General features: G+C 50.1%; 4 protein-coding genes across 4 annotated transcripts; 3 read left to right on the top strand and 1 right to left on the bottom strand.

Moving 5' to 3' along the window:
• Positions 1-954: 954 nt before the first annotated feature.
• On the top strand, positions 955-3,975 carry ETH_00022620 (uncharacterized protein; the record flags this gene model as incomplete). Its single annotated transcript, XM_013376870.1, has 2 exons — positions 955-3,426; positions 3,649-3,975. The coding sequence occupies 2 exons, from the start codon at positions 955-957 to the stop codon at positions 3,973-3,975; spliced, it is 2,799 nt and encodes a 932-aa protein (XP_013232324.1).
• A 2,792-nt stretch (positions 3,976-6,767) lies between these two features.
• ETH_00022615 (uncharacterized protein) lies at positions 6,768-12,400 on the bottom strand (the record flags this gene model as incomplete). The annotated part of the gene is made up of 14 exons (XM_013376869.1): positions 6,768-7,048; positions 7,175-7,304; positions 7,397-7,551; positions 7,835-7,945; positions 8,112-8,225; positions 8,332-8,406; positions 8,518-8,779; positions 9,344-9,606; positions 10,246-10,423; positions 10,672-10,923; positions 11,194-11,291; positions 11,485-11,578; positions 11,803-12,177; positions 12,356-12,400. The coding sequence occupies 14 exons, from the start codon at positions 12,398-12,400 to the stop codon at positions 6,768-6,770; spliced, it is 2,433 nt and encodes an 810-aa protein (XP_013232323.1).
• A 1,118-nt stretch (positions 12,401-13,518) lies between these two features.
• On the top strand, positions 13,519-18,567 carry ETH_00022610 (uncharacterized protein; the record flags this gene model as incomplete). The annotated part of the gene is made up of 1 exon (XM_013376868.1): positions 13,519-18,567. The coding sequence occupies one exon, from the start codon at positions 13,519-13,521 to the stop codon at positions 18,565-18,567; it is 5,049 nt and encodes a 1,682-aa protein (XP_013232322.1).
• A 2,050-nt stretch (positions 18,568-20,617) lies between these two features.
• ETH_00022605 (uncharacterized protein) lies at positions 20,618-24,388 on the top strand (the record flags this gene model as incomplete). The annotated part of the gene is made up of 3 exons (XM_013376867.1): positions 20,618-22,357; positions 22,602-23,752; positions 24,061-24,388. 3 exons carry the CDS (start codon positions 20,618-20,620, stop codon positions 24,386-24,388), a joined length of 3,219 nt encoding a protein of 1,072 aa, XP_013232321.1.
• Between the last annotated feature and the right edge of the window lie 299 nt (positions 24,389-24,687).

Here is a 24,687-nt window from a genome sequence, read left to right as displayed (position 1 = left end):
GACACCACCGTCTTTCTTGGGCATGATTGAGTTCCAAGATTGTGTTATTATTTCCGAGTGACATGCCTAGCACGAAGCCTGTGCTACACCATACCAGAGCATTTGCACCTACAGCAACATGCCAAAAATTCTGACATGTTTTGAAAGACAGGCGAAGAGAATGTCATGAAGTAATTGGAGCAATGTTTCTGTCTGAGGACCACCTAAACCGTAACACTGAATCCAGTGAACGGCCTGTCAACATCCGGGACGGCTGGAGCCTGCGCTACTGGAGTTACTGAGTAGGTGAAATGAAGAAGAAACAAAAACAGCAGCTGTTGAATTTTAGCTTATGCTGCTGCCTCTGTAAGCACGGCCGAGGTCGACTCCAGGAGTTCAACGGCCAAACAAAGCCACGCCAAGCGTTCGTTCATAAAATAATCTGCTCTCGGAAAATCTATGCTCATCATCACACTGACAGAGGGGTTGCTGTCTGTATGCCCAGCCCGTCTACACAGGTGTGCCACGCGGCCACGCAGCCAGTCTTGCGACGACGTAGTTCCCTGCTGCTGTCACAGAATTGTTGGACTAATATCAACCGTCTCAATCTATAAAAAAAGTTTCTAGTTTTTCTTTGAGTGGTAAACGCTGGTGATTTCACGCTCACTTCCAGAGTATGCTCAGTTCAGCTCCCATAGGATCAGTGCTTGAGTACGTCCAGCCGCCCCAGCTTCCAGGCTTCAGGAGTAACCAAACTACCCTCATTTTCCCAAGTCTAAGAAAATAAGACAAAATCTGTTGTTGGGACGTTAACGTGGTCCTCCATGCCAGCCGCTAGTCTGTGCACTGAATGCGTCTACTGTTTTGGTCACCGGAGCGTGTAAGGTGACCCCACCACAGCAACCCCCGGGTTAGTCATGACTTCCCATTTCTTGAATGCCCCAAGCAGCGGACAGAAACTAAGACTAAGGAATAATGAATGGACAGGATGGGGCCGAAACGGCCACATTTGTCCCTGTTTCACCAGATCCAGGCGCAGAGACTGCTGGTAAGACACCACAAGCACGAGCCCTGGTTAAGAGCGGAGCTGACAATCCGGCATCTGATAAAAAACAGAAAAATGCTTTCTCCAGGTTTTATGAGGTAATATCAACAAAAAGGCTTCGTGTCGACAGCCGCATTCGCCACCTCTTCGGCATGAGTCTAAGTATTGCTTACGCAATTCTTGCACTGTGGGTTGTAACCTACAAAGAGTGCCCTTTAGACGACCTTGGTAATCCGATACCAGACTACCATCCCCCACAGCCTTGTGTTCTCGACGATATGGGAGAAAAAGTAGATCCTGATTGTATAGATCCTCCTGATGCATATGCTCGAGTGGAAAACATATGTTACATGTACTTGGTCAATGAATTCGCTTTACATGTAACATACGTCCTGTATGTCAAAGTATGGACGCTAGGAGGGAGAAGCGTGGGATTTTGGAAGGAAATGTCGGGGTACATTGGCTATTTCGTTGTCGAGTTCATTCTGAATGCTGCCCCCTATCACATTCAAACCTTCCCAGAAGTCCGCGAAGTTTTACCTTTCCTAAACACATTTACATGGCCATTGTACGCTGCCTTTATATTCGGATCAATTCTGCTAATTCCCCTGGGTGTGTACCTCGCAACAACTAAGGACCAGGCTAGGCGAGCTCTGACTTTCCACCTACCTGGCATCATATTCTTTGGAGTAGACGTGTTCAATCGTACAGTCTTTTCACCAGTGTTCGACACAATGCAGCATAAGTTTGCTCAGCTACAGCTTAGCGCAATTATATCCTTTGTTGGGGAGTTAGCCGTGGCAAATTTCTACGGGTCAATTTTCTTGCCTGGGACGCACAAGGCCACAGTTGTAATGGTTGAGTTCGGATATAACCTCTCTTATCAAGTTTACCGTGAGTTGCCCTCTGTAAAGGAAGGGCCAACTGAGGAGCTCCTACCGCAGGAGAATGAAGAAAACGAAGATGGCGTGCGTGCCCTTCTGGAGGGGCTAGATGGCCCTGAAAGCAGCAACGTTTTGAAGCAGAGCTCAGAAAACTCTACATCTGGGCTAGGAGCCAGAAAGAGTGGGCATTCGTATGCATCTAGTAATGCGCGGCAAGCATGCACTGGTGAACGTAAGCCTACATCTGTGGAGGGGAGTGTGGGCGGCGATGCAGACACATATCAACGCACCCGCACAGATAGATATGCAAGTGCCACCCACCAGCGGGGAGGCAGAACATCTGAACAGAGAAGCCGAAACTCGCGATTGGGGTCGAGAGCTTCAACATTCAGCGCTGCAGCGCGCCAGAGCCGTGTGCTCGCCCCGATTCTCGCGTCTGTCGAACACTTTCCTCCAAGGGAGCCCTACGTTCCAGTACGCCCTGACGGACCTGATCCCTTAGAGCTTGACAAAATCATTTGCTGCTTCTCGATTATCTGGGACGCATGGAGATACTTACTCATCCGTAATGTGCTGATGAAGGCTTCGAGTATTTACCTGTACCTCCTTATGATTCTCAAGGATTTTGCATTCTCCTACTGGCATTTTGGGTACGCGTTTACGGAGAGGAAAATTTTAAGTGCCATCGAGGGCACCACAGCGGAGGAGCATACGTTTTGGGATAAAACCAAAGCTTTTCTGGTTAAGGCATTTCAGGAAGCCATCGTTAGACCATTTTTCCTCACTAACTTCTTGTCCACAACAGTTTGGAGAACAGAGGTGATTTTTGGAATGAACGAGAAAAGGCAGAACTACAGCAATAGTGTATATGGGGAACCACGCTCTGAACCTCAAGAGGACCGTGTTTCGTTCCGGAAGACGTTTAAACATGCTGGCGCGCGAAAGCCAACAGCTTCAGATTGGGCCTACGCACTTTCTACAGTAGCAGTGCAGAAAACGAAACATACGAAGGGCTTTCTAGGCAGCCTCTGTAGTGACCTTTGGGCTTTACTAGTCCTCACTGTGCGGCGTGACTGGCGACACTGGAAAGAAAATACTCTAAGCAGGTACAAACACCCAGTGGAACATTGGAAAAAAAGGCTTAGCACTTCAAAAGGCGTGGCCTCAGGGTCAGAGAAGCTGGAGAAGCTGAATTATGATGACCTTGAGTTGCGGTACCATTTCGCTAATGAGTGCTGCATAATTCGCCACGTGCCAGCGAAACCAAAAACACCCAAACGGCGAAGCTCTTCCCAGATCCCGTCAATGGCAGAGGAGTTGCAGCGGCCTTCAGGACAGTCAGTATTTCGCCGGATTAATGCAGTTTGGCTCTCAAAAGTGGTAAAGGAAATCCAGTCCTGCGTGTACAACCGGTGCTGGCCACGCCTACTTCAGAAGCTTATTTCATCAGCTGTCCTCGTTGCAACTGAACTGTTCGCTGAGAACAGTACTGTTGGACTACTACCGTCTTACCAGCAGGTCGGGCCTTCTAAATATACCTGTCGACGGTATCAAGTGGTTACAGGCAGTTATAAAGCTTCAATTGTGTTCACAGCAAGCCTAATCTGCCAACCGCCATGCCGTAGGCCAGTTGTTGCAAATTAGCCCGCACTGTAGAAGTAAAAGTATGGTGTTCGGGGAGGGGAATGCGGTGCTTTGCTTAAAGGTGACCTGCGGATGTTTTTGCGTCCTTGCGTGCAGTACGGCTTGTTTAGGGACCCGATGGGACGCTTCAGGGTCATTTTCATTTTTGTTATGGACATCGCTGAGGTGTCATCTGTCTGGTATACGCAGGCCCAATCACGTTTTTATCAAAGCATAAAATACGGTTATAATCTCTTTCATAACTTTCCAATGATATTGCTGTGCTCTTGCAACTGCGCGGCCCAAGTGATGAACTTTGCAATGGTTCGCTATATTCGCTTCGCTCCTATTTGCGGCGACAAGCGCGTCCTCCCTGAAAACGTGAAACAGGATATGCTTATGCACCTCAACCTTGTTAAGCACTGGGATCAACCAGAGATGTAGCCAAAATGTTCGATTGAGTCCCTGACACAGTTGGATCTGAAAGTAAGTGGTGCAGTGAACTCTGCATGGGCCTGAAAAACAATATCAAGCCTCGTCAAGCCCACGGAGACTGGAAAATCAAAAATAGATGTGGTGGAATACGAACCGCTAATGAGCAAGAAGAGCTGCCACAGTGCTTGCCGTGGGCTGCATGGTCACGATTAAGAAAAATTTATCTTCCCAAGGCAAGTACTGACAGGCTACCAGGCATGACCGCTGTTTGTCCAAGGTGCCTACACGCAATGAACGTCTGTGCATCGAATTCGGCATCTCTCTTCACTGGAATTTCAGACTCAAGGACTCGACGACAGCGCTGTTCGCCACACTTTACTGCAATTTCATGCAGCTTACCAGCGACCGATTAGCCACCTGTAAGCTAGATAAGAGGCTGGCAGGGACAACATGATATATGCCATCACTAAAAATGTTTTTTATTTAAATTTGTGCTGCAATTTCACAACAAGTTTGCACACTATTTAAAGCGAAGTATTGCTGCCCTCTCTGATATCTGACGACTCTGTACATAGGTAAGCACGCATCCTCTATGGGAATGACATACTCATTTTACATTCGACAGCCAAATTGTGCGAAGAACCTTTGCACAAGAGCAGCAACAGAGCCAGCAAACATCACTGTTTTCGTTGCTCGGCAATAGCGTCCAAAGTAGCGGCAAACGAAACCTTTCTTGAACACTTCATCTTCTTTCATTGAAGCTCAGAGCAGAAGCCAGTAGGCATCATCATAGCTAGAATTTGAGCTTGAAGCAACCTGCACTGCATCTCCGGGAACTCGCATGTTTTGTGCCATTGTGTGCCGAGAGGCGGGAGCAGGAGAGCTAGTGGGGTAGTCGCAGTGCTGTACCGAATCTCCATAAACCCACCAGGCGTGATGTTACTTGCCGTAATACTGAAGCAACTTTGAGCGTGTTGAACGAAGGCTCCGAATACCTGCTAAGTTCTGCTATACATGCAAAGTTCTGCTACTACAGCTGAGATTGTTAGCCCCCGTATAGACATTTGGCAATTTGATGAGCGCCACTATTCAAAAACCAGACACAAGTATGTGGCTTGACAAAACCGTCAGGGTACATTGGGGCGTCGAGTCTCACACACCATGCTGTGCCGACTTTTATTGTGTGTGTTCATCTACAGTGAAACAGTTGCTGTTTCAGCTTTAGGGTAAAATGTTTTTAGCTCTAGATCACGGTACTGTCACAGTGGAAAACGTCGTGTTTTTCGGAATCCTCAGGTCTGGTTGAATATTGTACAACACCGCATCAGTCCGACCCTTTAGCACAAAGCTCAGTCTGTTCTAACGGGTCAGGTTGATGCCTCTATAGCCCATTCTAGAGGCAGCCTTTAAAACTACAGATTCTGGTTATTCGACACTTTATTCTGCGTTCGGTATAATACACAAAATCTTACAATCCGTATGACATGGCTGAAGCACAGTAGGTGTTTACAAATATAGATAAATTGTAAACTTCATACTGCAGATGAGCGCATTCTTGCCTTACATCTAACGACTCTTGATACTATCAAGGATTTTGCTTGTGCTCGTCAAAAGTCATGCAAGGGCGCATAGAAGAGAATCGCACGGAAAAGGAGAAGGAGTTTCCGCAGAACGCTGCTGCCAAGTTTTTCACATTCTCATTGTACGTCAAATGGCGAAGCCATTTATTCTACCCGCTTTATGGTGAATTGATGCAAGGTAAGACAGGCACGAAAGCTTCTGCTTGGAGCTGTCACATTAATGCTCGTATTAGTTGGCAGTGGTCCTCAATCGGAAGTGAATCCGTGCCACTGCGCTGCTGGATCCGACAGTGTTTTCATATTTGCCTGACAAATTTAGACCCACAATGCATTGCATTATAAGGCGATTTTGTTGTGGTTCGTGGATGTTCCTTGTGCATCTGCTTGCATTAAGGCTGGGTCATAGTTATTCGTGCCCTCCACTGGCCTTTTTTCCACGGCTATGGGTACAGTGATCTCCACCGTAGTACCGTCAGGGTGTCTGAAAAAGATGTCCATATACATATTACTAAAACACAGCTAAAAGTGAAATATTTGTAAAGTACGAGAATGAACAAAGATGCCCACATCAGGAACTGCCTGTACAGTGTCTGTGTTCCTGCTCTGGAGTCTACGGTGTATAATGCCAACTTAATTGCATGGGAAACAGGTAGAAGACTTTGAAATATTTGTAAACTAGAAGAATGAACAAAAGTGCTTACATCAGGAACTGCCTGTACAGTGTCTGTGTCCCTGCTTTGGAGTCCACGGTGTATATTGCCAACTCAATTGCCTGGGCCTGCACTTGACACAGATTTCCTTCCCCTGTTTGGCTTGTTTTCGCATTATGCTCTCTGGAAAATTTTTGAGGCTCCGTTACTGAAGATTGCACGAGCAAAAACTGCGAGAGAAATTAGATACGTGGTGCATGATTGCTTGTAGGGCATATCTACGGTGGCAAGTGATTCATTTGTGTTTCTGAAGGCATGTTGCTCCAACTCACTTGGGTGTTGAGTTGTGCATATTTTCCTTACTTGGCCTTCAGGGCCCCTGTATTGCCTTGCACTCTCTAAGCAACCAAGTAAGTAACTCTCCGAAACTTCCACATCCAGGGGCAAGCAAAATAACGACTCGTCTCCTGTGAGCCTCCTATGCGTGTCCTTTACTTGACCCTGGCGATGAACCCAAATTGCGTAGCTGCAGTAGGCCTTCGCACAATAGCAACTGCAGTACAGGAATCTTTTAGAGCTCAGGCCCATTTACGTCAGGCCCATTTGGTTCAGAGGCTGCCTGCCTGAAGCTTAGGAATGAGGCACGACGTACTATTGTGCCAAGTCCTATAGAGGCCAAGTCAATTAGAAGAGAAATTATGACTCCTAGCGTTGCATTGTGGACATCCCTGATGTAGTAGTTAGAGAGCATGAAAGAAATGCCCAAGGATTCTCCTTTTACGCCCTCAATCAAAGCCATAAGAGCGGGACTCAGAGCAGTTGCTGCTCCTAGAGCACTAAGAAACTGATAAACTGTAACGCACATGACAGTGCCAATAGTACACCGTAACCTGCACTGGGACGACAACGACGTAGCGCAACAACTACAGCTAGTTTCTCGAAAAGTCCTGACTTAAAAACAAGAGGCCACCTTCATACCTGGATTTGGTTGTCTTCCCACTGTCCCATTGGCCATGTAAACGACAACTGAGGCAATGACAAAGGCAGCGAGGGACGCGGCAGGCCCTGCCACAGATATGCAAATTATTTGTCCAAGAGATAACAACTCCTGAGAGCAAACAGAAGAGAAGATCTAAGTGGCTACTAGAACTTCCCCGGCCCGCTGTTTTTGTTCGTCTTAAAAGGAAAGTGTAGACCTACCTGCACGAAGTCAAGACGAACATAGAAGGCGCTAAACTCGATGTTGTACACCGGAACTTTTGCGACGCGCAGGTACAACCACACCCCTAGACTGAAAAGGAGGCTGCAGCACCATAATGCGAGGATGGCGCATATCAAGGCGCTGATCATCGTGCCTGGAATATTAAAATGCGCAGGAATAGCAGGGCATGGGGCGCTCTCTCTGCATGCCAGTGAGAGCGATTAACTGCTTTGCCTATTTCACGGTAATACTACAAGAAGAGAGCAGTTGGGACTTATTATTAATAACGAATCTAATGGCTTTTAAAATATGTATGCTGCCTAGGTAGGGACAGTGTCGTGCTTTATGCGGCCAACTTTCAAATTCTGACTGGGCTCCAAAGCCTTGTAATACAAACGCTGTTGTGGCTGCTGGCGCCATGTATGTCTTAGACATACCAATTTCATGTTTGTCTAAAGATGGCTGAAAATCATCCAGCAAGGAGCTCTTCAAGTACTTAAGCTTTCGCGACGCCTCGCTGGGGTGCGATAGGGTCGTGCCGCAGTATACTTGTGAAGTGAGCAACACAACATGAGAAGACGCAGTGGTATCAAAACACGGTGTTGAAAAGAGCGTCAGCCAGCGGAGAGCTGATATTATGTAGCCTGAATCGAAGCACTGCCGCTAGCACGCACCAACCAAGTCGCCTAGGGCGTGCTGAAGAAGACAATTTACCTGAGTAGCTGTATTCTTGAAGTGCGTGAACATCAGGAATGGAATATAAGGCTGAGGGCGAATCTCTGTGCCGCCAAGCGCGCACTCCGTCCTTCGTCACGATTGCGGCAGGACCTGCGGGAGCCCGTCGACAAAAAGCGGGCAAATGCTGGGGACACGAGGTGAAGTAGATTCCTACGGATTGCTGAAGTTAGCAATGCAGCTCGAGAACGAAGCTGACAAGCCTCCTCATTACTTTCGGCCAACTCTTCGCATGCTTGGAGTGCGCTGACAAGCTGCTGAACCAGGTCCTCCGCTGAAGACATGAAAAATACAGGCTCCACATAGACTTTATGAGTGTAACAAAGACTCAGGAAGATCCTCTATTCCTTCTACTTTGTGAGCCAGACTCATATGTACTGCACACCCTTTGCGCGCTCATCAGTTCCCCAAACGGAATGATGTTGCTGGGATTTAGAACTTAGTGACTCCTTTGTCTTTCCTCCGAGCAACGTTGCCGCATGCTCAAGCTGCAACTCAAATTCAACTTGCCCTCTGGTGTATTGTGGAAGCAGCTGACAGCGGAAATACAGGTTACATAGCCAGGAATCGAGGTTCGTCCTGATGAGCTGGTCCATATCAAAATAACGGCGAACTGATGGGTCCACTGGCCCACGCAGTAAAGGGACCTGAATGACCAAGACAAAATGCGCGTCCTGACAGGCTCCCGCGAATTCCAATAAATTTGTATCTTGTTGGCCACAATAGCTTTAGGTAGGAAATTCATGCATGCGCCAAACGTGAAATGAATATGGTTGCGAAAGTACCTTGTAGCTTCCTTCGATAATCCGGAAATCAGAATCTATCAGCGGAAATGCTCCCCAGCCCATAACCTGAAGACGCCGCAGATGCCATATGAAGCCTTACAATCAAGAGATGCGGAAAACTTCAAAATCGTTTTTCGCAACGAGCAGCCGCTGAGATGACGGTACGGGCTCTGGAGGTATTTGGATTTTTCCGATTTGCCTTGTCAACTGGAGATCTTTGGCCCCGAAGCAGGAACAGCTCGAACACAAGACACATTCCAGGTTCTACGTCAATCTTTGACGGGCAGGCCAACTGAATAGTCTCGTCGAATCTGAGTTAATCCTCATATGTACTTGTCACAAGCCCTAGCAACTGCTTCTGAAATCATGAATCCTTTGAAAATGCCCCAAGAAAATTTTAAAGCAGCAGTTTAACGAGCAGCCGACGTCAATCGGCTTCAGCAAAGTGATGCAGAATGGGGAACGATAGAGACCTTGCCTGAGGCATTCATCATTAAAATTTGCTGCAAACTCCACAGGTTTGGTGACAGCTGCTGCTCCTGGAATGTCGTCATTTGCTGTTTCTAAGAAATCTTTGTCTCTGTTTGCAGACGTTGTAAAGGCGAGGCTACTTCTCCTCCGTGCATCATTTGTTTCCTGTAGCTTCTGCTCTATAGTATGCAGTACGCTCCAACGGAGACGAGTGCCACCTAGTACGAGGAATAACGTAAACCCCAAGAAAACAGAGCTCAAAACCAAGGAAAGTTTCCTTCGTGATGCTCGACTACCTGGTGAAAATGAAATGTAAACATATAAGTGGCTTCTCGAGAAAAAAGCGAATTCACAGGATTGTGGTGTTGCTCCCACGGGAATGGAAAAACTTTCCTATTTTAAGTAACAGGCTACAAGGCGCATTATCGTATGTGGTTTCTCTGTCGGACGCCTTGGTGGCACCCACCAATGCGCGACCATATAGACACCGAGACGATGTATCTCCCAGGCGGAACTTTGTCCTTGAGAGCGCGGCAGAGGTCAATACGCATATTTAAAGGTTGAGGAGCACGCAGCCACTCGACACGGTATGACTTCCCTGAGAACATGGACTGGCTGGAAGGGCACAAAGTGGAAGGCCTAAAAATTGTAGAATGGACTTTTAATGAAGCAGACATCGAGGGGTTTTGTTTGAGCGACCCAGAAGCAGGCTATATATCGCGCTATATTCTTATCTGATGAACATTCAAAGGAACAAATGGCCTGTAGAAAAACCAGGTAGGCAAGTGTCATTCTCATATTCGCTGCATACTGTGTACGTTTCAAAAAAGAAGTTGGAACACATAACGGACGCTTACCTAGAGGAATAAAGTCTGCCCTCTCTTTTGCCTTAGCATCGTCCTGCTCAACAGCTACTGCGGTGTACTCCCCTTCTTTTTTCAGAAGGCCATAAACAGCAGAGAGACGGCCTTTCCGCCGTCCCATCAAAGCCTCCATTTTGCATTCACACTCCCGCACCAGCTTGACGAGGTGGTCCTTCAAACAGTTGCATGGAAACAAAATGTTGCCTCATTTCAAGTTTACGACAGGACAGAAAATTTACGACAAATGCATCTTGCACCGAAACGTGATAGGTGTGGGAGGAAGGAGCTCAGTTACAGTGATACACAAATGAGCTAGCAGACTGAAGCGTGGCAAAGGACCAGCGCAACAATGGTACAATATGCAGCTGAGGGCAGCCATATTTTTCTACGATGTGCGTAGCATGAAGGCTTCAAACGCACTTGTCTCGCAATGTCATGTTTCTCTGCTTGACGCTTGAGAACTTTAAGCTTTGCTTCTCTTTTCTCTAACTCATCTAGGGTTCTCTTGCGAACAACTTGTTCGCATATCAACAGTCGCTGCTGCTGCTCCTGTAGCTCGTGTTGTCTGGCCACGCATGCAGCGATGTTAGCCTGGGCCTCTTTCTGTTCAACTGCAATCACTTCCTCCTCGTCTGCAAGCCCGACTTTTAGTGCCTTGCCTTGCGTTACACTCTGTAAACAGTATCTCACCGATCATGCGGGTACCCTGCCTTTGTTTAAAGTGGCTTCGTACAGGAATATTTTGCGCGCATGCAGATTGGTGCTACAAACGTTAGTCTCTGTACGTGCTCTGATCGCTTCGTCTACTTAAAGCTTCACTATGAACGCATCTGTCTGCTTTTTTGCAAGCATTTATCTTGGAAACATTTAGAGCTGATTGGAGGGAACCTTAAACTTGCTGTATACTGCATCCTGGCCAGCCGGTAAATTGGCACCGCCTACCGCGAACTCGTTGAAGTAACTATCGAGAGGTTTAGTGGCGAAGGTTGACATCTCCGCTCTCAACTCTCCGATTCGCCTTGCAGAGGTTTCTGCCTTGGCTGGAAAGAACAAGCGTGAAGCGCGAAAACTGATTGCGGACACTACTTCTGGGCCTAGCTGAATTCATGCACTGGACAGATCATTTTGGGCTTTTCTCTTCGTCACTTTTCGGCAGAAACGTACATGTGTGATTTCCAAAACATGTGAAGTGTAAAAGTGACTTGGCAGAATCTGCCCGTGCATATATTATACCTAGTATTTGTTCTGTCTCTTCATCTTCTACTTCTTCAATCCACTGCCCTCCATCCATGTCTTCTGCTCCATCAGCCCTCGTGGAGGCGTGTCTCTGCATTAGAGCCCGACGCAAGCGTACAAACGCCATTTGCTAACGACAAATGCTTGAGGCTCCAACAGAAGAGCTAATGCTTGGCAGCATATACCCACAGCACTCAGTTCGTGCCAACAGCCAAAGAGCAACCACTGCCAACCCTAGTTTCGAAAGTTAGCTGAGACTATCCACCCTTGTAAGTCATACAAGAAACTCCGCAAACACTGCCCTCTACTTCCTACCTGAATGGCCACGAGATTCCCCAATGCGACTGCCGCTGCGTTGTCGCACAGTAACAGGGTTGGTTTGCGCGTTCGGGAGCTACCGCTGGTTTGGTGATGACTTTCTGCGTTTTCTATCGAATCTGCATTTTCGACAGCTCCAGATACAGTCTTCTTCTTCCCCTTTTTCTTTTTTTTGGTATCACTTGGCAGCTGAACGTCAGTTGCTGCTGCAGCACTCCCTTCGGCGTCGCCTCGGGCGGTCTCCGTTTTCTTCTTCCCCGAAGCAGTGATTGGAGAACCATCGGCATAAGACGGCTTCTTCGTGTGGTGCTTTTTGTGATCATTGCCTCGTGTTAATTCTACGCTTTGAAGGGTTTCTCCGTCCCCTTCTGCCTGCACAAGCAAGCGTTCGTTCGTCGCGCCACTGCTGCGCTTCAAGATCGCAAGAACTAGGATTTTTAGTAGGCAGCTCTGCAATAAAAACTGTACTACATCTCCACTTCCTAAAATCAACCGCGTCGGACGACGCCAACGGACCTAACGTTGATCCGACCGGGTTGTGGTAACTTACGTCGCCTCTCCTCAAAACTTCCTTTACCTCTGGCTGTGCTGACATCGTAACAGATAACCTTATACTAGCCCGAAAACTTTCTTATTAACTGCAGAATGCGTTGCATTCGCATAAGCCCTCCAGCCGTTCGTACACACCACGCAGAATACTGCAATTCAACTTCCTTTTACACTGCTGCAACCGTATTCAATCTTTTACACGAGAGGTATTCCCCTAGAAGCAATGGATACTCTGAATTCTTGCTGCTTCCTGTATTTCAGCCCCTGCAACATCCGGAGTTTTGATGCATCGCCGGTGGTGCATGGTTGGTTGGTGCAGGCCGAACTTTTGACACCCCCCAAGCGGCTATAGCTAAATATGATCAAGTCAAGTCTGCTAGACGCTGTACATGAGGAATCAACAATTCAAACCACTGGTCTTGCTTTTACATGCAGCAGCTGGCTCACAGGGTGCCCCAACACCAGTCCCCTTATGAATGAGCACATGCACAAAATTTGCTGAGGCAGTATACATGTTTGTTTACTTTCATCCTTCGTTGAAAGTCAATTTTCGCGGCACAGTTGGGAGTCATGTTTGTCGCTTTTGGCTGTAACCATTTCCGGCGCAGCAAAACGGAGGTGGGGGCTGCATCACGAAATGGAGGCCCTTCCGTGCTAGGCTGAGGAGAACAAAACTGTCAAGATCATCCCTCCTCACTGTTCATATTCTGCACTTACTGATCAGATTCAGACACGTAGCTGATTAGTTGTAACGACTTCAATCCCCGCAGACGCGACAGCGATTTACTGGGAAGCCCCCGTCTAGCAGTCTTTCCTTTGAATCTACGTCCTGCTTCGTACAGCACACTCACGTGAGCTGAATCACGAGCAAAAAGCTCTCGCCCACCATTAACTAATGACCTCTGCTGAGCGCAGAGGAGCCTAGGTAGCTTTCTACACTGCACCTCACGCTCATCGAGCGGGCTTCAGTTTTCGTGCGTAGAGAGCCGAGCAGAGGCACAGGAATACAAGACGCATCGTATACTGCTACGCGTAGGCTATCCTGAGGCCCGAAGCCCAGTACGCTGCAATTCGCCCCCTTGCGTGGCACTCTTGACGTTGGATGCTGTTTATCTCGCTTTTGTTGCAGCCAGACACACCGAGGAGAACCGAGGAGGACGCAGGATGCCTTGTGCAGAATGTTTGGATCCAGCTTGCGCTTCCTTTTTAGCAGCCCACCACCAGCAACATCAGGAGCTGTTGGTGCTCTTACAGGACCAGGTCCTGTGTGCACAGCAGCACCGGCCAGAACTCGTGTCCAGTCCTCATGAGGAAAGCAAAGTGCAGAAGCAATCGCAGCAGAAAGGGCAAACTCTCGTTGAAATGCGAGGGGGAACCTACTGCGCACGATGCTGCGACAATTACCAGGGAGTGCAGCGCGAGTTTGACGGGAATAATCGCTACACACCGTATCCCGTTGTCTACAGCTGCAGCCTTACGTGTGGTTGCGGCATCAGCCACATAACCAGTTCCAGTGGTGAAGGCGAACACAGCAGAACTGACAGCCGAGGGCTGCCTGAAGTGATATGCACTGCACCAGACTCAGCGTCAGTGCCAGTGGTCCTACCAACAAAAGAGATCCAGAGAGCATCAGCAGGCAATTCACTCCTACGGTTGCACAGGGAAACACTCCGATTGGTGCGGGGATTCAGCCCTTTAGCCAAAAGCTTCCGTTGCACTTTACCCGTGCTGCGTCAAGCACGTGCCTGCCTTGGATTGCCAGACATTTTGGATGCTGGTGTTCTTAGTACTGTGATTGCTGCTGTGCAGCGTGAATCTAATGCGATCCGTCCACGCTCACCGAAACACTCACATCTGCAGCAACGGGAAGTAGAAGGATGGCAGCACCAGCGGCAGGCGGACAGGCATCAGCACGACCCGGTGGGACAAGGGACATATATGACCGCGACCGCTACCTGTGCGGCCGCTCGTGTTGCAGCTGAACCGGAGTCTGCGGAAGATGGACACGTGCTGCTGCCTGAGAGGTTTCAGGATCTATTGGTACAGGAGTCAACTAGAAGAGATCAGCAGGAAGATTCGGAAGTGCCACGACAACAAACACATTTTAGGCCGCTACGGGGAGGGCGGCGAGAAGAATTGCGGCAACAAGACTTCACGCGAAATCACCAATCTGGCGAATGCTTGCTAGACGATAATGGCATGAGCAGCAGCAGTGACGATTTGTCATGCGACTCTACAGGACAGCCACACTGCTATGGCTGCAGCAGAAGTGATTCCTCAAGCAACAGCAAACGGAGACCTGGTAGCAGCGGATGCTGGCAGCAAATGGCGGTGCAGTTGCACTCCCTCATCTTTGGACAAGATCTGAATCTGCAGGAAGAGCTACTTTGCACCGCACCGGCAGCAGTAGCACCTTGTGACAAAACAAGATCGGAAGGGCCGCACACAATGGATGAAGCAAATGCGATAGGGGCACCAGGTGCAGGATTTCAGTGCACTTCCACAGCAGTCTCTCCAGTGGCCAACAGCGCTGATATCTTGCATGGCACCGCTGCTGCTCCCACCGTTTCTTGTGGTGTTGCCTCCTTCAGATTGCCGCAGCACATTGCTCAGTCGCATTTTCATCAGTCGCTGACAGCTGAAGTAGCACAGCAGCTCCTGAACCGCGCAGCTTTGGTTGCTCTCGAGACACACAGGCACCCGACGGAGCATGCGCAGTATCGACATGCGGATCATTACAAAGTACAGCTGGAACAGCCAAAGCTCCAGGAACAGAACGAGCAAAAGGGATGGGGTAAAGGCAGCGGCTCAAGGGGCGGCTGTCCTTGCACTGTTAGTAGCAGCCGAAGCTTTTGTATGTTTCTTCTCCGTCTCTTACAGGACCATCGAGCACAACAGCAACGGCATGAGCGGCTACAGTTACTGTTGCTCCAACTGGTGCTGTTGCTGGTTCAGCAGCAACTGGCGTGCCAACTTTGCCGTAGCGATGAGAGACTTTTCGAGCATACCACGCTCTTTGTGGTGCAGCAGCTACAGCAGCTTTTGCAGCGAAGTCCGTGGTCAAACGGCCATAAGGGGCAAATGCTGCCTCAGTTGTTTCTGGTTTTGAATTCACTACACCAACAAAAACGGTTGCTGGTGCTTCTGCAGCTTGCTCTGCTACTGCGGACGTGGCAAGTTGACTGCCGCAGTAGGCATGACAGTGGGGTTGTTCGTGTGGCTTATCTGTGCCTTCTCCGCGACGGCTTCTGCTACGAGTTGAGGGAAGCAGCGGCGGATATCCTTGCTGCTGGGGCGTTAGATGAGCTTTCAGCAGCATTTCAACGAACAGAGATAGACGCGACCTGCGCATCTATTGCGCGCACGGATGTTACGACGGTAGACGCTGTGAGGAAAACAGTAACTGGAGCAAGCGCAGTGGTGCTTTGTGCGTCAATCGCGAAGGCCGCAACAGAAGGAAACAGGGCGGCAGCGGCCGCAGCAACAGAATTACTTGCTTCAGTTGCATGCTGTTTCTTGCTGCAGCAGCGCTACGCTGAAAATAGTCTGGCTGCAGGACCAGGCGAATCAGATTTTGTTGTTCGCCGGAGCATTAGGGAGTTCGCTGCTGAAGTTGCAGCACCAGCACTTCCGTTGCTACTTCTTCTCTTGTTGCCAGCTCTACGTCAACCATTAGTGGAGTGCACAACCGTGCATGGTGCAGCAGCAACGCCTTTTTCCGTGTCATTGCAAGCAGCGGAAAGCCTCCATTTAGTACGCTTAGCCCTAAACCAGGCTCAGCAAACTGAGTTGAACTCCCAGGCTCCCCAGCAGCGCCACAGGCAAGTGGTGGTGAAGGACCGGCAATCGCAGCCTATAAGCCAGCATCGCCAGCAGGGCAGCAGTAAAGATCTCCCGCAGGAACGGCGGCAGTTTATGAGGAAGCTAGAAGAACAACTGATGGGGCTTCTTAGTACTGCGCTTCGACGTTGCGAAGAGCAGCTCGATGTACTGTTGCCTTTGCTGCGCTGGGGTTGCTTGCGCGGCAACAGTATACTCAGCAGTAAAAGCTGGACGCTTATAGAAGCAGCAGCAGCAGCAGTAGAAGCGCCGCTTGGTTATGTCTGTGTGCTGGTTCACCTATCAAAACTTGCAACTACCAGACCAGCGAAAAGTAGTGGCCCAACAGAAGCGCCACTGGAAGAGGTTGTTGGCTCTTTGGTGAGCATGCTGCTAAGTTTCATACACGCATGCGGGGTTGGACTAACCGAAGGTGCAAAAGGGTCGTCTTTTGTAGAGCCACCTGCAGCGACTACAGTTGACGCGTCTTTAAGGAGCGCAGCATTTGGATGCTTCAGTAAGCTTCTCATTGCTCTAACTGAGGCAGCTCGAAGTACTTGCAGGCAGATAGGACAGGCAGAAGAAGCTGTAACCGCAACGACAATTTCAGAAGGCGCAGCTAGCTCCGCCAGTGCGCTGCAAGGTTGTCTGGCAAGAGGGGCCGTGGCACTCTCGCGCTTTTGCCTGGAACTGGCTGCAGCTGGGCGGCCGCTGCCTCAGCACGGGCAAGTGTCGGATTTTCTAAATGCGGCAGCGGATGCAGAAGGCATGCTCTTGCACTTTTCGTCAGTGCGTGGAGAGGTGGAACAGCAGCATCGGCATCTGCTGCCATTGGCTTGCGAGCTGCTCAAGCTAGCCATAGAGTCCCCCATCGTCAGCAGCAAATACAGCAATGTCAACTACAGTGGCGTCCGTGTCAGCAAGGGCGGCGACAGCAGCATATGCAACTGTACTGCTAGCTGTCGATATGGAGTGTTTACTGCCTGTGAGGCGTCTTGCGAACATGCAGGTGAAATTGCCAAGTCTGGTACAATTCGTGACCCCAAAGGAGTGGCCCCAGTTGCTGGTGACGGAGCGAAAACAGCGGCCTATGGTAGAGTTCTGGCTCCTGTCCCTTTGTCTTACGTTGCTGTGGAGTCGATTGTCGCTGTCGCCCTACATGCGTTTGCGCGCTGTTTTGACCGTTTTGACCATCACAGAGTGAGTGCTGGCGCCGCCACAGCAGAACCAAGTTCAGCAATATACGGTAATTATTCGGGGCGTGTGCCGGAAGAAAGAACCATCAGTGCTAGTGCTACAGATTTTGCAGTGCTAATTCTATGCACTGCTTGGGTGCAACTCATTGGACCGGCGCTGTGGCAGGTTTGCTGTCCGCCTCACAGCTCTGCGGTACTTGCAGCGACAGCAGTGGCGGTGACAGGGCGGCCAGCTGCGGTTGCGGCACCAACGACAGAAACAGCCAGAGGTGTGGCAATGGGAGCGCTGTCTGTAACAACAGAGCAACAACATGCGCTCGCCATAATCGAAAGCCGCGGAAGCCTTGTGACGGCCTTTTCAGCAGCAATAGCGGCAGTTACTGCTGCATCTGCACAAACAGCAGGGCCTCAAGACTCATACAGCAAATTGCAGCAGCTGCAGCAAGACTTTTTACTGCTTTTGCAAGACGCAACAGTCGCTGCAGCACACATTGTCCTCTGCCAAGAAAAAGCCAGCAGCAGAACATGCTGCACAGGCCGCTTGTACGAATCCCATGGCGGCAGCTACTGGAATGCAGCTCATTGTCAGGACCCTGTTGCTGTGCTAGAGCAGCTCGTACAGGCCCTACTTTCCCATTATGACAACCGCGCGATTCCTGTGCAGCTCCCACCCACCAAACGCGTCAGCTGCGAGATTAGTTGCTCCTGCTGCAACTCTAACGGCGAGACCAGTTGCCTGTGGCCGCTCATGCTCCAGGTGGCTGCTGCTGTGCCCTCGCTTCGGTCGCGGGTACTGCTGTTGTTTGTGCGACTCCTCCGTCGCCTACTTGCACAGCAGCGCCAGGCTGAAGAACAGCAGCAACAGCAGCAGCTTGTGGAAATTTGGTGCCTTCTGTACAGTTTCTTCTGTGCAGGCGAAGCAGCTGCAACAGTAGCATCAGTAGAGAGAAACTGCGGCAGCAGAGGTTGTTGCTGTTGCAGAATGAGACTAAGTGACCTCCTCAACCAAGATGATTGGGTCCAGTGCAGCGCGTTATTGCTGGAGTTGTTGGAGTTGCTACAGCAGACAGCCCGGGAGGTTCCTTGCACTATTGCTGCTAGTGCTTCTGCGCATTCCCATCTGGAAAAAACAGCGGTCAGAGTAAACCAACTAGCAGAAGCGGAAATTACCTTGCGACGCCCTCCTGAAGCTGAGTAAGCATCAAAAGGAAAACAAAAGCACGCGTTTCACTGGCTAGCAGCTGCGTTAAGGAAAAAGAACTGAGTAGCTTGGAAAGTATCCCAGACTAATGTGTGAAAACAAACAGGTGGAGATGATGAAGAATTACAGTCGAGGCTTGCCCACTAGTCACTTGTCTTTTGTTTTCAGGGAAGGCTGCAAACCCATATTCTTTGCCTCAAAGAGCCACGGCATCTGCAGTAGCACAGAACACCCCGACTGCATTGATGAGTAAATGAGAAGCTGCTGGCTTTGATACAGCTACACAGCTTTTTCGAGAACAGCATAATCACCAGCAGCAAATGAATCCTCAACGTGAGCGCTCAACTTCATTTTTTTGTTTCGAATCTATATTGTGAAGACTTGTATTCGTGTAATGAGGACGCTTGTAAACAGCATATGGCAAGAAAGCGGCGTGTTTAGAGCAGCGGCAGCAGTACGAGTTTGAGGAGAAGCCCGGCTTGCAGCTTGCCTATGTAGGGTGTGAGAAGCCGGGTGGATGAGCCAAGATCCATAGCAGGGAGGTTTACATGAGCGGCACATTTCGCAGTGCGCTTGTATTCGATAGTTGACTGGCGTTCTATACTTATGGCTTTTGCTGCAGCTCTCACGATTGCTGTTACAGCAAAAACAGTAGTGGAGCACCTGCACATTATGGGAACGTAGCAGGCACGCGTTGGAACAACGCGAACCTCATTACATGAGGACAAGTGCAATTTTTCTTTCCTGAGTGCAGATTTCTGCTCCGCTTCAATATATCGAAATTACGCAGACGTGGGAGATGCCCGAATGGCCGCTCTCTTCAGGCAAGAGCCCAGTTCGACGAACGGAGCGCTGGAAGATGAGTAATTGCAGGGGCGAACTCAGTGGAAATCTCTACGTTTTTCATTCACAGGTCTTTATTTATTCCATTGAATTCTAGCAGACTTTAAAAAACAGGGGCGTTAACGGGAAGCCGTCGATTCTGCACGGGGTCACGCCCCCGGTGGTGTGCTGTCTTGCGGAACTTTCTGCCTTCACTTGCCATTAAAATCGTTGATAACTGGATAATAAGTAAATATAAATACTACACTGAGAATAAACGGGCAGGAAAGCCCGCACAAAACTCGTGGTGTGGGCGGGCGCTGGGGGGTGAGACAGGCGAAATTGTTGACAGAGACTGCCGAAAAGGTTTCGCGAACGTTCAAATATTCCAGTAGTTGCCTGTGTTCTTCGTCGTAATGGCCCAATATGATATTTGTATGCTTGAGGATACAATACTAAGTTCTAGTTCTTCAAGCTTGCTCTGGTCTGTCATAGCCCGTCCAACAGCGCTCGAGGTGATTCCACCCCCAACCCTGGGGTCGGGGGCCGTGCAGCCCACTAGCTTTCCGTTTTCGCCGTTTAATCCCCTTATTTTATGTTTCATTGTTGAAAATGTGTATTTGAAAATTTCAAGGGGACTACTTGGCACCCGGAAACTTGTCAATGGGCAGCGTGAAACTGCGGTTTCAACCGCTTCCTCCATGCACGGGCCAGACGGGCCAGACGGGCGCCTGTCTCGCAGTCGGGCGATTTATCTTTGGGACCCAGCGGTCCCCACCGGTTTTAAATTTGCTTAGTACAAGTATAAGTATTTATTTCAACACGAGAGAAGGCTACGGTGAGAGAGCAGCGTCATTCTAGGGCTGCTCGCCCACCCACCCGATCCCTAGACCCCAATACCACCCCCTTTCGTCCAAGAATTTCTTTTGCCTCAGGGGGTCTCACGTCCGCTGGATCTCCCTCAAATTTTAAGGAGGGTATTTCGTGGGGTCCGCTATTGTTAGTCTCATGCCGCAGGAACTCCGTGATCATCGGTCCTTACCGAACACAGCGGCGTAGCCGTAGAGGCACCAGCATCATATTAAGGCGAAACCCACTGAGACTAAGGCTTTATCAGAATCTACACGCTTTCAATAGGACAAATTGGGGACAAATACGTTTTGTTTTATCGTGGCAGGGCCTGTAGAGCAGGAGATCGAGGTCAAAACGTTTTGTAGCCCTGCCCATGAATGGTAAGCATAGGGGCCTTGCACTGGCCTCCATGGAAGCTGGCGGGCCCATGGCGGGAAGAAAACTGGGAGTCCTTCAGGAGCGCGAAGGTGGTGGAGCCACTTCGAGAGAGCTCCTCATGCTGCCCAATATAGGGGCGGCCTGCTGCAGCAGCAGCAGCTGTAGCAGCAGTAGCAGCCCAGCGGCAACCGATGAGCCTGCTGAAGACTGGGCCTCCACGGATATTCTCCTAGAAAACCCCATATCTAGTGAGTACCGTACATGCTATTGCTGCCTAGGCACTGGCTGCAGGCGCTGTCAAGCAAACAACAACGGGGCCATTAACAGTTCTAAGAACACCAGTCGTGGTATCCGTGGAAGCTTCAAGTGGTGGGATGATAAAAGCGGCGCCGGCAACAGCAGCTGTTCAGATCTTGGGAAGGGCACAGATGAAATCGATTACACTACAATCTGCACGGTATCTAGCCCGATAAATGTACAACGATCCTCCATTATCGAGCCTTCCAGCCGCACGGCTAAGTTCAGCGGCAGCTCAAGCGACAGCAACACCAACACCCACGGCAGCAACACGAGTGAAAGCCTTGACTTCCGGGAGTACAAATGGCGCGGCTGTTTAAGACTTCTGCTCAAACGGGTAGTTGAGCGTGACGCTACAGGCAATAGCCGTAGCAGCAGCAACAAAAGTGAAAGCAACTGCAACGGGCTCCAAGAACCTGGGACCGCTTCCTCTGCCACGAAGGAGCAGCAAGGCGCAGCACTCAATGACTTGGTAACCGATACTCCTAAGCTTGCCTCTAGAGCCCAAGATGCCAGCTGTAGAGCAATCTCTGAAAGCAAGTCACCTCTAAGTGGCATTGGACGATGCCTCCAGGAGCACCCACGGACGGAGGGCCCACACGAATCAGACGTTGATAAACACAGCGCCGCAGTAGGGGCAGCTGTGGCAGGTGCTTCTGAAACTGGTGCAGCCCCGGCCATAGAACATCACCAGCACCAGCAGCAGGCCTTGCTCAGGACCACAGACGGAGATAGCAGCGTCGTCAAATTAATGCCAAGCAGCGACAAATGCCGAAGCGACTCCACGCGTTGTGACCTGAAGCAACATTTCAGGCCTCTTCCAGTCGGGCACGGCAGTAGCAATATTCCAGCAACTTTGACATCGGTGTCAGCGGCTGATCTACAACCGACACTAGGAACACCAAGACCAGCACTAGCAACGCCAACTGCAGCAGGATCAACACAATCACCAGAAGTGGAGACATCAAGAGCTGCACTGCAGGTCTCAACAGAAAGGCCGAGAGCAGCGGCGACACCAGTAGTAGTAGTGGCGCCAGCACGACGTGCAGCAGCAGGAACACCGACGGCGGCGGATTCAGCTGCGTCTGCCACCGTGTCACCGTCTTTACCACCGCGTGCATGTTTCTCATCAGCTGCTTGTCAGCATGGACTCCCCTCGTTTGAGCCCCGGCTGTGCTACTGCCTGGAACACCTCTTGGCAGGTTTTTGTTTGGGCCACCACTGCATTTGTGGATCTCTACAGGACTGCGTGCTGTGGGGAAGTGGAGTTTCCCGCAGAGTGGATAGTCACCTCGTGAATCCCCAGCAAGAACTCGAGCTTTTGCTGCAGCATGCAGCCTTAGCATCCCCGGCAGCAGCAGAGGGATCCCCTCAATTAGCAGCAACAAAGAAGGTTTCAGATGTAAGCGGAAGGCAGAGGGCATTTATTCTGCAGCAAGTAACAAACGAACATTTCCAGTAGAAGCATCTTAGAAGAAACTAATTGCTTGCTGCCTTTTTCTGTGACCGAGCTGCAGCAGTGTCTCTGTCTGTCTGGTGGACAAGAGGGGGGAAGGGCTTTTTCTTTCTATTAATTTTCTGAGCTGTGTGGATGGCATGCCGCCGCTATTTTTTCCTGCTCGTCACTTGCTTACCGGCACGCAGTCATACACTAGCCTTTCTTGCTGTTTCTTTACCTTCAGTTGTCTCACTGGGGTCCACACTCACCCGTGCAAGGGCGCTCCTGGATTCCAAGTGGCGTATCTCCCCTGTTGCTTAGCAGCAGCCGATCAGCGGAAGGACGCACCCAAGCAAGCACTTCTGGGAGTTTCTCAGGAGCTGAAGAGACCGACGGGGAGCTCCCACGGAAGGGCCGCCACCTGCCGTCGTTTTCGGATGCACACATATCTATAAGTGACTGGGGGGATCCTGCGCATCAGTGGGTTGCTCCCCTAAGAACAGATTTTGAAGCATTGGATAGTAGCAGCACCACCAGCAGTATCAGCTGCAGAACGAACAAAGCAAGCCCTGGAGATTGGGTCCCTTTCAAGAAGAATGGAATAAGTGGAACAAACTGTGTTGGAGAGGACAAAGAAGATGTGCAAAAACCAGTTGGGGTGCTTGCACCTTTACTAGGATTCGGACAGTCTCTGAGGGCAAGCTCTGCAGCAATGAATCGGTACCCCAGGACAGCCTTGTCAGCTGATTCCTTCGTGAGCTCTGGGGCTCAGTGGTTCGGGTCCTCAGAGGACGAGGCAGGGGAGAGCGGGGCGGAGGGGTCAGGAAGGCCAATTATGCCGCTCTCCAGTTGCAGCCCTCGCTTCTGCAACCGTAAAGCGTTAGAAGGATCGAAAATTCACAATGGAGAGCTGAGAAAGAGAACAGAGGGATTAACCAGGGAGACAGACAGAATAGTTGATGAACACAGAACGAGCAGAGACCCCAGGCAAACCATCTTGCTTGCTTCAACCAGCAGAGCCACTGGGACAAACTTCTCTGGAAGGCCCAACTCTCACCAGCGTACGCATTCCCCATCCAGGGGACCCTGCAGTGGACACGAAGACATGTGGGGAGACGTTAGGGAGTCTGACTGCACAACAAGGGCCACAGGGGCAATTGAAAGCGACTCAAATTCCGGTGGAAGCCGCTGGAAAGAGGCTGGTAGAAATGCTACCGGCAGCCACAACAATCATCAGGCAGTGCTAGAAATCGCTGCAGTGCCCGTAAGAACCCGCAAGGGATTTCGGAAACCACTTCCCTTGCCACCCGAGATGCTAGCTGCCATTGCGTCTGCCGGGCCAAGGAGGCCAGTGGATCCCGTGCTGCAATACGACGGAGAAAGCAGAGAATGGAGGTAAGAAAAAGCCCTGAAAGTCAAGTAAAAAAGAAGGGCAATTTCTTGACCTCCATCCCTACACCCAGGCGTGAACCTCCAACATACCCGTCTTCGGAAGTATTAAAGTCTTTGTTTAAACTTGTTTCGAACTATTCGCCACTAAATTAGTTCAGTATGGGGTAACTATGACGAACGCTGTAGCACCATCCAACATCAGAAAGCCTTGGGGATAGCAAAGCCGCTTCATGTAAAGGCACTTGCTCCTGGTGACCTTTACTCTTTTGGGAATGTGCGACTCTGTATACTATGGTCTGTGCTCCGTTTAGGGTTTTTTGGATGGAAGAACCTCAAGCCAGATACAAAGTGTTTCAGTCAAAGAAGTTTGGCAAAGAAAGGGCACAGCAACTGGCCCTAGAGTGGCTTCACCGGGCAAAGGCAGGTGCCATACATGGATCTGGGAGAGGGCCCAGGGTAGGGGGCCCTTCGGCTTATCGTTTCAAACGAGGTCGACAAGAGGGGCTCCATTTGGCTACAGAATACAAGCATGGCAGTCCCGATACCCTGCATCTGTCCACCCCTCAGTCCGGTCTGGAGCTGTCTCCTGAGGGTTCACCGGCCCTTGCCCCCTTTCCGACTGCCATCGCAGACCTGTAACGGGCCTTTTGGCCTTTCTTGCATGCAGCACTGGCGTTTACCTCCAGTGCAAGCATGTGTTAGGGTTTGTTCGCGCCCTTAGGACGCCTCTAGGCTTTGAAAAATTCAATGCCAGGAGTCCGTACTTACGGAATTATGCGGGATCACCCGTACGTAATAGGTGTGTCGAGAGGCACAAATCACTTCCGTGGCTAGAGATAAATGCAACAAATCAAGCAGGAATTCGACTCCCAGAACACCAGTTAGACGAGAAATAAAAAAACATCTCCCTACTAGGATTCATAAACGGACCTGAGCTA

Source organism: Eimeria tenella, genomic scaffold (assembly GCF_000499545.2).
Source record: "Eimeria tenella Houghton genomic scaffold, Eth_scaff41, whole genome shotgun sequence".
Taxonomy (NCBI): domain Eukaryota; phylum Apicomplexa; class Conoidasida; order Eucoccidiorida; family Eimeriidae; genus Eimeria; species Eimeria tenella.
Note: the sequence above shows the minus strand (reverse complement) of the source record. Positions and strands in the feature narration are given on the sequence as shown.